The 15,974-nt window shown below is 42.2% G+C and overlaps 1 protein-coding gene across 1 annotated transcript in view; it reads right to left on the bottom strand.

The window, feature by feature from the left end:
- The window catches only part of MAPK8IP3 (mitogen-activated protein kinase 8 interacting protein 3), a 91,163-nt gene that overhangs the window by 8,492 nt on the left and 66,697 nt on the right, over positions 1-15,974 (bottom strand). Inside the window, 7 exon segments of the mRNA XM_043971314.1 lie at positions 7,226-7,321; positions 8,287-8,413; positions 9,755-9,925; positions 10,216-10,272; positions 12,064-12,194; positions 14,527-14,608; positions 15,641-15,793. Of these exon segments, the coding sequence (XP_043827249.1) occupies positions 7,226-7,321; positions 8,287-8,413; positions 9,755-9,925; positions 10,216-10,272; positions 12,064-12,194; positions 14,527-14,608; positions 15,641-15,793 (817 nt within the window).

Below are 15,974 nucleotides of genomic sequence, written 5' to 3'. Positions count from 1 at the left end.
TCCCATTCTTAGCCACCACAAAAAGAGCTGCTATAAATATTTTTGTACCAATAGGTATTTTTCTCTTTTTTGGAACGTCTTTGCTCCCCCCCATCTTGGACTTAGTCTTTCACCAGTTTCAATGCCCTCTACTGGATGCTTCCAGCTTATTGAGGCTCTTCCTAAAATGTGTCACTCAAAACCCAAGTATACAACTTTATATTAATCTCTGTTCAATTTCATCTTCCTAGGTGAATGTTCTAGCCTTTCAAGATATTTTCTGTTCATCAACCATTTCTTTAATATGTTCTAGAATTCTGGGGGCAGAGCCAAGATTTCAGAATAGCAGGAAATACAGCAACCCCACCTCCCACCCCCCACTTCCCCAGAAATCCTTCAAACAGATATAGAAAATGCGTCAGAACAAATCCTTATTGGAACATCCAAGAAAAAAACCCAACCACTTATTTTTCCAACCCAGGTCAGAATAGGGAGGCCCACAAAGAACAGCTTCAGAAGTCTGCCAAAGAAGCCTGGGAAGACTTGTCCAAGCTTATGCAGAAGGAAGTGAGTGGGATCCAGAGAATGATATGCACAACGACAACATTATGACTATTCATGTTTGTCACGGTGTTTTGTTTTTCTTTCTCAAACGGGAGAGGGGGTGGAAAGGTGAATTTTTGCTGATTGGGAAAAAAAAACTTAACATTTCAACATTTCAAGTTTAGCCATCTGACCTATAGTTTTGTTTTTGTTTGTAAAATATTAGCTATTATTGTTATTCTTATAGCACCAGAGATGGACCAGACATTGCACTTGTAGGCCATCTAATCCATTTTCCCCTCAGTTAATTTTTTTTTTTAAACAGGGCAATGAGGGTTAAGTGGCTTGCCCAGGGTCACACAGCTATTAAGTGTCAAGTGTCTTAAGACCGGATTTCAACTCAGGTCCTCCTGAATCCAGGACCGGTGCTTAATCCACTGTACCATCTATCTGCCCCCCCTGACCTATAGTTTTAGCACTCTATTCTCCCCCCCATCCTTTTTTTGGTTTTGGTTTTTTGAAGGGCAATGAGGGTTGAGTGACTTGCCCAGGGTCACATAGCTAGTTAAATGTCAAGTGTCTGAGGTCAGATTTGAACTCAGGTCCTCCTGAATCCAGAGCCAGTGTTTTATCCACTGCACCATCTAGCTGCCCCCCTCTTCCCTTTTTGGGGGGAAAACTGTCTCCTTCTGTTTCCTTACCAATAAAATTAGGACAATAACAGCAGCTATCTGTCAAGGTTGTTGTGAGGATCAAATGGGATAATCATAAAGTGCTAAGAACAGTGCCTGGCATGTAACAGGCACTTAATAAAGCCTTGTTCCCTCCCCCTCCTCCCTCTAGTCCAGACTGTTTCTTTCACCCATCACTGACAGTAGCTGAGCAATCCCATCTCCATATAATGTATACACTGAAATCCCAGAGCACAAGGTTGGGGCAAAGAGGAATACTGTGAGCCAGGAGTTGAGAAAGGAAGAGGAATCACCCAAAGGGCAATGACCACAATGAGGATTTAGACCAGACAAAATGGCGAGATGGAGTGAGCCTAAAGGAGGAGAGATCAGTGAGTTATGGGAACAAAGGAAAAGTTTCAAAGTGGTCGTGAGGAGGAAGAAGACTCATGGTCAAGGGAAATGAGAAAAACCCACAGCACCCAAAGGGAATGGCTAGGGATGGCTGGAGCCAGGTTTCTGTTAATAACAAAAATGGAAATATATGACAAAAGGGAGTTCTGGAGGACACAATGGAATGAGAAATGAGAAAACGGAAACAGATGTGAGCTGAAAAGAGGTAGGGCTGTGATTTATCAGAATAAGAATATGGGGAGAAGTAACAAAAGTAAAGGCTTTTTACCATAGAAGATAGCAACTGAAACACAGAGAGAAGAGATGTTTAGAGGAATTAGTTTACCATAGTAGGGGGTAAAATCCGTTTTCTGGGGCCCCACTTCCAGGTCTTATAGGTGTTGGTTCCACAGGCAGTATAACTTCTGGAGGTGCCCCATTTTTCCAGGGTAACTTCAGTCCCTCTCAGGTTGACTGAAGCACCAGGTATTCACCAATCTTGCTACCAGGACAGAACTCTGTACTGCTTATGGCTCCCAACCCAAACTCTTGCCCACAGCCACAGGAGAAGGAGACTTATTCCTATCTTAAGACAACTCTGAGGGTTGATGGAGGACAGAGAACTTGCTCATTTGCTAGAGTATAACATTTGGGAAGACAAGCTCTTCATAGGGAGGTATACACAGAAAAACGAGAATTAATCCAAGGGTCTCTGGATTAGCCTGTATGATTAGTGTAAAAGAAGAATTTAAAGACACTTCTTGGAGTGGGGTTCCAATATGGGGAAGAATGTTGCTTCCTCAAGGAAAAAAAGGTCTCAAGTTAGATACCTGTCCCTAAGTAGGGCAGTCCCATTTGACTACATAAAACTACAATATGCTCTCTGTGAGATGAGAATGTCCTGGGATGAGTAGGTGCTAATAAGATCAGGAAAGTTTTCTGGAAAGTCTGCCACAAAAGTTATTAGCATGGATCGGATCTTGCTTCCAAAAAGTACAGAGAACAGGGAGAATTTTCTGTAGTAACCTGCAGGTTGCATGTGATAACTGTCTTTCTGCCAGAAAGAAGTAACAGATATGGGGCAGCTAGGTGGCGCAGTGGATAAAGCACCGGCCCTGGATTCAGGAGTTCCTGAGTTCAAATCTGGCCTCAGACACTTGACACTTACTAGCTGTGTGACCCTGGGCAAATCACTTAACCCCCATTGTCCCACCAAAAAAAAAAAAAAGAAGTAACAGATATGCTCACTGTGCAATAATACCCATGGTCTCAGCTGTCTACATACACATGACAAAGTATAAGTAACAAGCAGGGTAAACTGGAGAACCTAATGTGAGGAGGCAAAATATGATACCACAAATATCTCTGAGACTTGTCAGAACAGGCCCATACCTAGAACTACGGTTCTGGAAGATTATACCTCACTTAAAAATAAGAGAATTAGGGTTATTCAGGCAGTGATGGTTGGGAATAAATGAATGGAAAAGTATTTGTCAAGTGCTGACTTTGTGTGAAGCACTGTGCCGAGAGCTGGGGTACAAATAGATTGGATGTATTGCTATCTGAGGAGGTTCTTTCCTGAGGAGGTCTGTGGAGATTCTGTGACTCTCTTGCTTTCTGTTTCTCTACCCCCAACATCTAGCACAGAGCCTTGCGCAAAGCAGGCACTTAATAAATGTCAATTTAACTGAAGTGACCAGTCTCTACATGTTTAAGATAATGATAACAGCTCAATTGTATATCATACTTTAAGATTTGAAGAGTGCATCATATATGCTACCTCATCTGATTCTTAGAATTACTCTATAAGGTAGGTATTATTATTATTATTATCCCCATTTTACAGATGAGGGAACTGAGGCTGAAGAAGAGTTAAGTAGCAGGGTCCCACAGCTGCTAAGTGTCTGGGGCAGGATTGGATCTCAGGTTTTACTGATTCCCACACTAAGCTTCCTTAACTGGGATCGATCAAAGTCTGATGTGGTCTTGAACTCCTAATGTCTCCTGGAGCACAGTCTGACTAGCTCACTGTACTAACTCAAGCCCATCCTCCACCTCTGAATGTCCCATTAATATCAGACTTTTCACCCAAAGTCAGTTCTCCAAAGATTCCAATATGGATTTGTATTCTTTGAAACTGACTTGGAAAAATAAAATGGGGTAAAGTATTTCATTGCAAAAACAACTGAACTACAAAATGGAGTGAGGAGAAATATTTTAAGAATCATTGGAGTATCTGAACACTATGACCAAAAAAAGAAACTAGACATTCTCTTTCACAAAATTTTAAAAGAAAACTACCCAGATCTCTTAGAAACAGAGGGCAAGGTAGAAATATTCAGGAGCCATGATTAGGATCCCAGACGATTTAGTAACCACCACTATGAAGGAACCAAGGGTTTGGAATATGATATTCTAGAAAGCAAAGGATATAAGCTTACAGACAAGAATAACTTGGCCAGAAAAACTGAGCAGAATGCCATAGGATAAAAAAAAAAAGTCTCTTTAAGGAAATAAGAGGGCTTCCAAGCTTTCCTGATGAAAAGAGCAGTGTTGTAGAGAAACTTTGAAGTGTAAACACAAGAGTGAAGAGAAACATAAAATTAGGTTAACATGAATGAACAAAGATAAAGAACAAGGATAAATTCTTACATTTAAATACAGGGAGAAGGGGGCAACTAGGTGGCGCAGTGGATAAAGCACCAGCCCTGGATTCAGGACCTGAGTTCACATCCAGCCTCAGACACTTGACACTAGCAGTGTGACCCTGGGCAAGTCACTTAACCCCCATTGCCCCCCCCCCACAAAAATAATAATAAAAATAAAATAAATAAATAAATACAGGGAGATAGGTGTCCCCTCTGAACCCTATCATCAGAGTCCATTGAGAAAGTCCAATTAGACAAGGCCTGGGAGTGGTTCTGTTATATCTTAATGATCTTAAGAAAAGAATGGAGGGGGCGGCTAGGTGGCGCAGTGGATAAAGCACCGGCCCTGGATTTAGGAGTCCCTGAGTTCAAATCCGGCCTCAGACACTTGACACTTACTAGCTGTGTGACCCTGGGCAAGTCACTTAACCCCCATTGCCCTGCCAAAAAAAAAAAAGAATGGAAAAGGAGGGAAGAGGAATACCTCGGCAGGAGTAGGAAGGAAAGAAAGGTTAAGGAAAATTGTCTCACATAATGAGGGTATATAAGTAGACATCTATATGAACAAGAAAGAGAGGGTGGAGGAAGAGACTAACACTTGAATTTTACTCTTATTTGAACAAGTCAAAAGAAAGAAGACTATATACACTTACACACACACACACACACACACACACACACACAGAGTTGGGTCCAGAAATACACTTTACCCAAAGGTGGGGAGGTAGAATTAAAGGGAGAGTAGATAAAGAAAGGGATTACTCATAAGCAAAACCACATTCTACAGATGTACAAAAATATCTGTGGCTCTTTTAGATGTGGCAAAGAATGGGAATATGAGGGGATGTCCATAACTGGAAATGAATAAACAAGCTACTGTATATAAATATGATGGAACACTACTGTGCTGACCAACCACCACTGCAGAGGACAAATGAGGAAATGTGCTGCCTACCTGATGGAGAGATGAAGGGCTTAGAATGCAGAATGATACAAATATTTTTAGGATGCAGCCTTACTTACTATTTGTTAATAGGAAGGATGTATGCTTTAATTATGGGGAACCATTATTCTATTTGACCTGGATTTTGTTGTCTCTTATTTTTGTTTTTTGTTTTTTGTGGGGCAATGGGGGCTAAGTGACTTGCCCAGGGTCACAAAGCCAGTGTCAAGTGTCTGAGGCCAGATTTGAACTCAGGTCCTCCTGCCTCCAGGGCCAGTGCTCTATCCACTGTGCCACCTTGCTGCCCTGGGAACAAGTAGATTTTTGCAAATGATAGGAGACCACATATTTACAATCACCTTGTTGACTGATAGGTGTAATAATGTAATATTTCACCGTGCTTATTGTTTGATTATAAAAGAGCATTTAATTTGGTAGGGCAAAATACCATCTTAAAGGCTCTCTTTCAACAAGGTGCATACATATGTCAAAATAATTCCTTTAAAGATGTAAGAACTTGGGGCAGCTAGGTGGCACAGTGGATAAAGCACCCGCCCTGGATTCAGGAGGACCTGAGTTCAAATCCGGCCTCAGACACTTGACACTAGCTGTGTGACCGTGGGCAAGTCACTTAACCCTCACTGCCCTGCAAAAAAGCCCCCCAAAACAAAAAAAAAGACACACACACACAAAAAGATGTAAGAACTGATACAATTTTCTTCAATGACCTAATGATTATTAATGTTAAGCAAAGAATAAAGCAGAAAACATATTTCCTGATTGTATTTGCCACTGTCAAGGAGATTTCCAATACAGAATCCAAAATGGAAAAGGGAATCCTTATAAATGGAGAAGTAATTCAGATGCTTCTGTTTTTGAATGCTATTCTGCTGACTGCAACAAGTCCAGAAATAAATGAATAATAAAACTATAGGTTACCCAGACAATGGACAGGTGCACAGTGTGAATAAGTAGCACACACAATGCTAACAAAGCATTGTACCAAAGAAGCACAGCTGAGAAGTCACCAAAGAGATACATGACAAAAGAGAAAGCAGCCAGGGCCTGGCATTTCAGGCATGCTGGGTGGAGCCTTTGGTGGAGGAGTTTTAGGAGACTGAAGACAAGAGTCACAAAGACCTAAAAGGAGCCGAGAAATCGAGGTTGGCCTCACTGGATGGAGCACCCACATCTGTGCAGTCCAAGATCCAGTGAACAGCTGAAGGTTACTGGTGAACTGGCAGTGCTATCGGCACTGTTTACTTAGACTTGTGCAAAGCATTTGCCAAAGTCTCTCACACCATTTCTATAGAAAATAGGGAGCTATTGGGTGGCTGGATAACAGTCTTAGGTGAATTTAGACCTTGTTCAATAACTAATAGGTTGCCAGGTTTCTGTGCCTGGCCCTATTACATTTAATAGGTGGAATCCTCATCAAACTGGCATATAACATAACACTGGGAGGTAGAATTACACTTTGGATGACAAGGTCAGTATCCCAAAAGATCCAAATAGGCTAGAATGCTAGGCCAAATCTACCAAAATACAATTTAAATGGGAGAAACATGAAGTCTTATACATAGCTTCTAAAACCGGCCTCACAAGTACAAGATGAGGAGGATAGGTCATTTTCAAGTATTTGATGAACTTTAATATTGAAGGAGGGTTAAACTAGTTCTACTAGACCCCAGAGTGCAGAACTGGAACCAATGGGAAGAAGATGCAAAGTAAGGCTCAAAGCAGGATCCACTTCCTCACAGAGCTACCTAGCCAAGGAATGCACTACTAATGTAGTGCACAGCATATTTCTTAGAACATAGCATCTTTCTCATTACAGAAAGTCTTTAAAAAGAGGTTAGAAGACTATTTTTCAGGTATGCTGTACGGGTTCAGTGTAGACCACATAGTCTCTGAAGTACTGGTCTTTTCCAACTCTCAGATTTTGCAATTTTGATTTTGGTGTTAGGGACCTTAGAAAAGAGAAAAAGTGGTTCTGGGAAAAGGGCTCTTATAGCCTCCTTTTGCTGTGGCTGAACTGGGCTCCTTACTTTCATGGTAGGGTCTTTTTCTACTAGTGGGCGGCAGTACACAGGCACAGGAACATTCTTCATTCTAGTATCTTCTTGGCCTCCATTGGGACTCAACTGTAAAAACAAATAAACAAAAAAGATGGAAGGAATTAGAGAAGCATGAAACCCCTCACCCTAGGGCTGGGCTAACTCAAACCTTAGGACAATGCATCTGCTCTCTTTCTCTAAGATAGTCAGGAAAACCCATGCACCTGAGAAGGTGAAAGGAACTCAATTTGGGGGTCAGATACAAATGGTTTTGGCTGACAGCAAGAGAATGAGCTTCCCCACTGGCTTCCCTTCATTGTTCTCTTTACACTTTGCATTTGCTCTACTGTTTGGTTTTCAGCCCCAGGAATTCACTCCTCTCTAGCGATATCCATTTCCTGGGAGACTCAGAATCTGAGCTGATGTAACTGTCTGAGATAATCTAACTGTAAAGTAAATACAAGCTATCATTATTGTGACCATCTCCCAGAGAAGACCTAGGGTGAGATTATCATATGGGCAGCATTAGGCTTCTAAGAGATGATAGCAAGTAGAGTTACATAGGGCTGAAATTCCAGAGAGTGGAAAGAAAGGGAGGAAGGACGGCTGAGTACCCACACTAGGACACTGGTGAGGGTTAGCCATAAATAATTTCAATGCCCCTACATACGATATGGCCTTTCTAGATTTTCCCTATCTTCAAAGTAGAATGCATTAACTATTAGTTGATTGCTTCTGACTTGCCCAGGGTCACACAGCTAGTAAGTGGCAAGTGTCTGAGGCCGGATTTGAACTCAGGTCCTCCTGAATCCAGAGCCAATGCTTTATCCACTGTGCCACCTAGCTGCCCTTGTATATTTGTTAAGGCTACAGCCAGTCAAATAATGGACCCGAAGGGAGCTCTGGTGCTGACACTCTCTCCCCTGAGCCAGGAATGCCTGTTTCTAGAATAGTCTGTGGGTGGGTAGGTGTGATTCTCTTTAGTGAATACAGGTTGTCATTTGTGCTAAGGTGTATATAATGTGTAATGTGAAGGGGGAGAGGAGGATTACCTGCTTATACTTGGCAGGAAGGCTCCAGCCACAGGCTTGCAGTCTCCCATCATCATTGCGTACGTGTTCCCGGACTTGTCGGTACTGTTCACGCTTCTGTTCCCTCCGGGCTGAGGATGTGCAGTCACTGAGAAGAGAAGATTGGACTTCTTAATCTATGTTTAGAAATAGAGGCAGAGGGTGGAGCAGTGGCTCTGAAGGAAAGGAACAAATTGCTCAGATACCAGTAGTCAGTGTGGAAATACAAAACTCAGATTACAGAACCGGGAGTCGTTTGAGGGCAGGGAATAGGAGAAAGAATGGCTTGATGCTGTTTTGTGTAAAAGTCTGGCCTAAAGCCCCTCAGTATTGCTCTTCAAGGAAACACAGAAAGAGTTCACTCTTCTAAAAGGAAGAGAATGGACTATGAGGTTCACTGAGGTGAAAGTTTGCAGAAGCTTCATGCCAGAGATGGGTTTGAAGCCTTTTCCTGAAATTCAGTCAGGGGACAAAGTCCTACAGCCCCAAGCAGGGAACTGGCTCCTGATCAAGTACTGAGGTCAAAGTGCTCTGCTTTCTGATAGGCTTCTGATGCCTGGCTCTTTGCAACAGATAAAGGGTCATCCAAGGCACAAAGGAGGCGTTTAATAAATGTTTGCTGAATAAAATGAAAAAGTATGGGGATAGCTAGGTGGCACAATGGATAAAGCACTGGCCCTGGATTCAGGAGAACCTGAGTTCAAATCCAGCCTCAGACACTTGACACTTACTAGCTGTGTGATCCTGGGCAAGTCACTTAACCCTCATTGCCCCGCAAAAAAAAAAAAAAAGAAAAGAAAGAAAGAGTGAGTGAATGAGTGCCACAGAACCCTAACCTTCTATAGGTCGTGCTGTATTTCACTCAGTTATTAAGATCACTAAATTTGAAACTGTGCCTCCTAAAGGTTGGGCTCTACATGGGGATATGCTGGTAAATGTTTAACAAGTGGTTGTATGAGGGAAAATATATAAATGATACATTTTTCAGTATAATCTGGATTATTAACATTTCCCCCATCAACTTTCCTAAGTCTAGATGATCAACAAAACAATAAATCCTGCCCTAGCTACTAATGTCTTCTCTTACTTGATTACCTTATACTTTTGCATAGACTTTGTATATACTCATATGCGTACATGTTGTCTTCCCCAAAGGCAGGGACTATTTCCCTTTCATCTATTTCCTGACACCTAACAATGCCTAGTATATTGCAGGTACTTAATGTTGATTGACTGCTAGCAGATCCAGGACTAGAACTCAAGTCTCTAGACTTGGGACTGGAGTTGCTCTCCTTACACTGTGTTGCTTCCTCTGAAGCAACTCTATAAAGGGACAGACAAATCATTAAGATACCAGTGCTCGACATTCTTGACATCAAAGAGAAAGACAGGCCTAAGGGAACCCTCCTGCCTTGGCTGTCTAAAAGAGAATAATGGAGGTGAAACTCACTCATCAGGGAAGAATTCCAAGGTGCGGCTGCCAGCTGAGATCTGGCACATGGTATGGCTGCGGCGCTGGCTGAATCCAGCTGTGGTGGGTGACTTGTAGTGGATGTTTACAGATGGATAGGACCTCTTTGCAGGAGGTGGGCTGGAGGAAGAGCTGAAGAGGCGGCTGAAGCTATAAATTGAGAGACAGGGCGAGTAAAACAGGGAAGGGGGGAAAAGTGAGTATCAGAATCTATCATCTCACCTATTTCTCATTCAGTAGCCCTTCCTCCACTGTCATAGCATTTTGGAGCTAGAAGAACCTTAGAAAATAAGCAGTTGAGTCCCCTTTTACAAATGAAGCTCAGGTCAGGTGAAGGGAAGTGGCCAAAGTGGTGATGCAGGATTAGAACCTGCGTTTCCTGACTGCCACAAAGGCTCATTCCATTCATACTGCCCTGCTTTGTGCCCCCATGGACTCACAACTGCCAGATGGTTGATTTCTTCTTCTCCTGGACAGATGGGTGTTCTCGAGATGCCCTGTAGAAAGAAGAGACCAGAGAACTATTCATCTTGGGCACTCCCCAAAACTCAAAGAAGAGCATTCTACTTCTTCTACTAGCTTTATCCCTGGCTACAAAAAGCCAATGCAGGATGAGATACAAGTATGCTTTGGCAATGCCCTTAAACTTCTGGATGGCAGGAGCTATTCCTTTCCCCTTTATTTTCTAACCCCCTGCTTGCTCCTATTTCAAGTTTAATTTAGTAATAATCAGGCAGAAGATGGGGAAGCCTTGGCAATGCAGACAGAAGAGCTTCTGTGGACTACCATGCAGGCTGCTTCCTGTGTGTGTGTGTGTGTGTGTGTGTGTGTGTGTGTGTGTGTGTGTGTGTGACAATGGCTCCAGGGATTGAATAGAAAACTTTGGAACAGCCAGAGCAGGTGCAGCAAACTGTTCATTAAGGCATTAATGTTTATTGATTGACTGATAGTAGATCAAGGACTACATCTTAGGTTTCCTGACTTCAGACTGGTGTTCTCCTCATTTCACTGTGCTACTTTCCCTGAAGCAGCTCTGTAGAGAGGTAGACAAATAAGTAGGACATCAATGCTCAACATTCTTGGCATCAAAGAGAAACCGAAAAAGATTTATATGAACTGATGTGAAGTGAAGTGAGCAGAACTTTGTACATAGTAACAGCAGCATTGTATGATAATCAACCATGAAAGACTTAGCTACTTTAATCATTAGAATGATCCATTACAATTCTAAAGGTCCCATGATGAAAAATTCTATCCATTTGAGAGAGAGAGAGAGAGAGAAAGAGAGAGAGGGGCAGCTAGGTGGCACAGTGAATAGAGCCCCAGCCTAATCTCAGGAAGACTCATCTTCCTGATCTGCATGACTTCATTTGTATAATGGGTATTGTATTTCTTGCCTTCTCAATGGTTGAGGGAGGCAGTGAAGGGAGGGAGAGATTTTGAAACTAAAAATAAAAAATTTTTAATTAAAAAAAAAAGAGAGAGAAGTCAGGTAAGAAAGGAGTCTGAGAATATTCCACTCCCCTTCTTCTTAGTTGTCTAGAAGGGAATAATAGAGGTGAAGTTGTTAAGAAGCAAATTCACTTTCAAGGGAAAAATTCTAGGGTGTGGTTTCCAGATGAGATCTGGGATCTTCCTCTGTCTACATAAGTGAGGTCTTGCCACTAAATTTATTTCATGCTAAGACCTTCCCTAAACTACCTCTGGGACAGGCACTGGTTCATTTACTTTTTCCTTTCTTTTGTCTACTGCTACAGTAATTTAAGCCTTGGTCTAAATAAGGAAGCAACATTAAAGTTCTTGTCTTAGCATATTAGGGCTTATGGATCAACCACCCCCAAGAAAAGGATCTTTTCCTTTTATTGGAGGGCTTAAGCTAGGGAAGATTCTTCACTCAGATCCAGCCTAAGCCTAACATCAAGAAAGAAATGGAGGGGGCGGCTAGGTGGCTCAGTGGATAAAGCACCGGCCCTGGATTCAGGAGTACCTGAGTTCAAATCTGGCCTCAGACACTTGACACTTACTAGCTGTGTGACCCTGGGCAAGTCACTTAACCCCCACTGCCCCGCAAAAAAAAAAAAAAAAGAAAGAAATGGAAAAAGAAAGAAAGAAAGAAATGAAATACACAGAAGTCAGCTCTTTCTAAGACTCCTATTGACCTTGGGTGCAGCACAAATGTCGCCCAAAGCCATGGACTTTCTAGGCTGCCAATTGATTTAACCTATCTCAACTTTCTGGATTATCATATCCTCTTCTTAGCACAACCTCAGGCTCATTATTAGCTTTACCTGATCATCTCTGTCCACCTCACAGCTTCCTGAAGTTCCATCAGCCTCTCCTTATACTGATTACGTTCCATAAGGACACGGGCCATCTCTACACGGGTGAAACGGCGACGCTGGGCAATGGGAATGTTGTCCTGCAGAGGGGAGGAGCACTGCTGTTCAGCCAGTGAGAGAGGGAAGGGCTTGAAGTTAGTATAGAAACAACTAGGAGCTGATAAACACATTGTTAGTTTCTTTCAGGTTTGTGCTGTACCTCTGTTAGCTCTAAAGCTATTCTAGCCACCATACCATGAGCCACAGGGACAGAAGCAAGGAGTTAGATTGTTAGGGAACAGCTTGGACCAATGCAGATCTCCCATGGATTTTCAGCAAGTCCAATCAGCTAATTATGGGAGGGAGGAGGGAATTAAAAATGAGAAGACCAGGAAATGGAAAGGGATATGAATTCTGTCACTAGGCTATGGGAATTCCAAGAGCCAAAGTTCATCTTTTCATTATCAAGCTCTGGATCTTCCCCTAGTGAAGTGGTGGAGGGAGACTAATGACATCTTTGGGGGGGTTTTGTTTTTGTTTTTGTTTCTGCGGGCCAATAAGGATTAAGTGACTTGCCCAGGGCCACACAGCTAGTAAGAGTCAAGTTGTCTGAGGCTGGATTTGAACTCAGGTCCTCCTAAATAAAGGGCTGTAATTATCTACTGTGTCACCTAGCTGTCCCCCACTGAAGTCTTTGAACAGAGACTACTTATTGGACATACTGTAGAAGGCATTCCCACTCAATTATGAGTCAGATCAGATGAATTCTGAGGTCCCTTCCAATTTAAATTTTATGATACAAAATGGGTATCTTTTCCTCCAAATGACTGCCTCACATTGTAAAAAAGCATGGGTCCAAAAAAGTCCAAGCAGAAAATTAGTAGTTAAACAGATATTAGAAAATAAGGCATTTTAAGGAAAGTTATAGATATATTGTCAATAGGGGTTTACACAGGGTCTAGGTAAAGGGTTATAGGTCTGAAGGGGGGTTCACGTAGGGTGTAGAACTGAGCAAGGCAATAAACAGAAATAGTACTACTCATGAATATGGACATGAGACTATATAGCCTGCAATCTAATCTAGGAGCCTCAGATTCTAGGGGATTGGCTAGGAAGGAAAAAATAGTGATTGTCAATGAAAACAGATAATACACCCAGCTGGGATCCTAGCTATGCTTCCCACAGCCCAAATGATGTGCAGGCAGGCACTCAACAATGTCTTATTTTGTCACTGAATTGAGGTTCTTCAGTAACTCTGCTGCCAAATAAAGGAAGGGGACCTAAAATGTCTGCTGCTGCCACCAGAGAATTTGCAACCACTGGTCTGATTTCTTTAGGAGAAAACCTTTACCCAATATATAACTAGGACTGCTGCTTCTCACATATACCTTTCCACAGGATTAGGAACAGAAAACGAAGCACACACATGAAGATCAATAAATGGTAGGGCCAAAAAAGATTCCCCTTAACCAAAAAAAGTGTCCAAACTTTCTGGAATGAGCTTTAGTTAACCTCAATTTTCTCTCCTTATTTTAAACCACTAGACCGTGAGGCAGGTAGGTAACAAGAAGAGAGATTAGTTCCCCTTCCTATCCTCAGATCCACCTCAGATGTACACAGCTCTTAGCTTTCTCCTGGGTAGTTACTATTTTAGTCTGCTCACCATTTTCAACCTGTAGAAGGGAAGGTGCCTAAAGATGGAAGGTCTTTGGTGAAGCCAATTAACACTGAGTCTAGAAAATGAGGTGAGGTGATTGCTTTTTCAGGTATTGCCTTCAGAGTCTAAACATCTCTTGACACATCTGCTTGACAGTCAGATTTGGGATCCTAAGAAGCATCTCATGGAATCTGCCCCTTTTAGTCTCTGGGCCTTTTCACCAGGAAGAATGAAGACACCTACGGAACTAAAGTTGCTCTAATGCTGAGAACAAACTCCTTAGGCCTAGCCAACAAAAGGAACATAGAGCTTCTAGGGTAGAGAAGGAGAACATTTCTGGTGTTTCAGCAAACAACACTGGGCAAAGGACACTTAAATAACCGGCTCCAAAGTTTGTTAAGTTACTGAGTGCGGTCCACATCCACATTCTTGCTTAATTAACAGTGCTATATAAAATGGAAAACAACATCAACTGTCGGTGTGATTACTGTTTGGCACAGCAGCCAAATAGGGAAAGCCATATTTCCTTGATATGCCCAGCTTTTGCGGGGCAGAAAAGTCCTATTTTGAGACATAACCAAAAACTAGGTTTTGGCTCCAGTCAGAAAGTCCTTATGGCACTTGACAGGAGACACTATAGTCTGAGGGCCTGATGTGGACATTATAAGAGGAAGCATGTGGGGAGGTGGAGAGAACTAATGGAAAGATGAATGTATGGAGAAAACAAACATACCCATTACCACCCATTCCCCAGGCATTTTAATAATGAAATATACCAATTCTGTACAGAGATAGCTGCTTACATCCTCCACCTCTTCTTTGGGTTCACGTCGTGCAGTGATGGCTTCAGACTTCACTCTGTGGGGAGAAAAGTCAAATACAGGGGGTAGATAAGTTTGGGACACTGATATTGAAGGTTTGGTAGAAAAAGGTGGTACAAGAAGTACTTTTAGTCTCATTTCTCACTATTCATTGTATAAGATCTTTGATGGGACACTTCTAGGGGAGCTGAATGGAAACAGAGCTCAATTTAGAAAAGAGAGACACAAAGGGATGCTGCTTCTGTGGAAATGCTTGGGAGCAAGTCACAATCAAGACCTAGTATACCCTTCAAAATTCTACACAGAGTCTTTAAAAATCCTAGCAGAGAGAGAGAAGAAGACACCCCAGAACAACAAAGCAGTATGTTCAGGGATCTCTTTTTATCTTCTCTTATCTAAACAAGGGAGCCGAAAGAAAAACTGAAACATATATTTAAAAAAATAGAAGAAAATGGAATCCAGGAATTATGAGCCTAGAAAGAGAACTCTTCAGCTAGGCCCTAATTCAGCCCATGCCAATGGCTCCAGATGGAATTCAGCTTTAGGAGTACAGGACGTTCCTTAGACTTGATGAGAAGAGAGTGGTCTTGGCAGAATGTAGATGAAAGAACAGAGCTACAAAGGAGTTTATGAGAAAATACAAGAGTGGGGGCAGAAGTAACTAAGTCATTATCTGAGGAAATAAAAAAAAGGCTGGAAAGGTCTGGGACACATGATGAAAGTAAGATACTAAGATATATGGAAGAGGCATGAAAGAAGACTGACAAGATTTCACTGTGTGCTTGCTATGTGTTGAGCACTGTACGAAGTGCTGATTGGGAGGGGAACAATGAAATGCTGAGGATTTTAGGGGTGAGGAAGAGCTAGAGCAGTAAAAGACCCTGTGAAGTTGAGGAAAAGGAAGACAAAGTGGCAACTATCCATTTTCTCTTTAAACAAACTCCTAAAATTAAGGGGATTATCAGAGAAGTCAAGCTGGAAACAGGTTCCTGGTGCTTCCTGTATCTTGGTTAGATGAGTGACTCCTCAAACAATTCCTTCCAACCAGCTGACCCCTGCCATCCCTCACCGTTTGAGTTCCTCTTCTAGCTCCTTGACTCTGGTCTCCATTTTGGCTTTGGCCTGCTTTGTGGCTTCCAATTCACCCTTCAGCACCTCCTGTTCCCCAGACAATTGGTCCACCTTGGCAATCAGGTCATTCTTCACCACATTCAAAGCATTTCTTTAAAAAATTAACAATATAAGACAATTATGTGAGATTATTTTTAGAGTCCATAAAATCCTTCATAGAGAGGCCACTCAGTTTTGCAACTAAGTAGCTCAGCAGCCCCAGAGATCAAGTATAAGAGTTAGAGTCAGTAGCCAAGCGAAAGAAACAACTCATGAAGCTTGCATCTAAGCTC

Source organism: Dromiciops gliroides, chromosome 1 (assembly GCF_019393635.1).
Source record: "Dromiciops gliroides isolate mDroGli1 chromosome 1, mDroGli1.pri, whole genome shotgun sequence".
Lineage (NCBI taxonomy): Eukaryota > Metazoa > Chordata > Mammalia > Microbiotheria > Microbiotheriidae > Dromiciops > Dromiciops gliroides.
The sequence above is the reverse complement of the archived record's forward strand: the minus strand, read 5'-3'. Positions and strand labels throughout refer to the sequence as shown.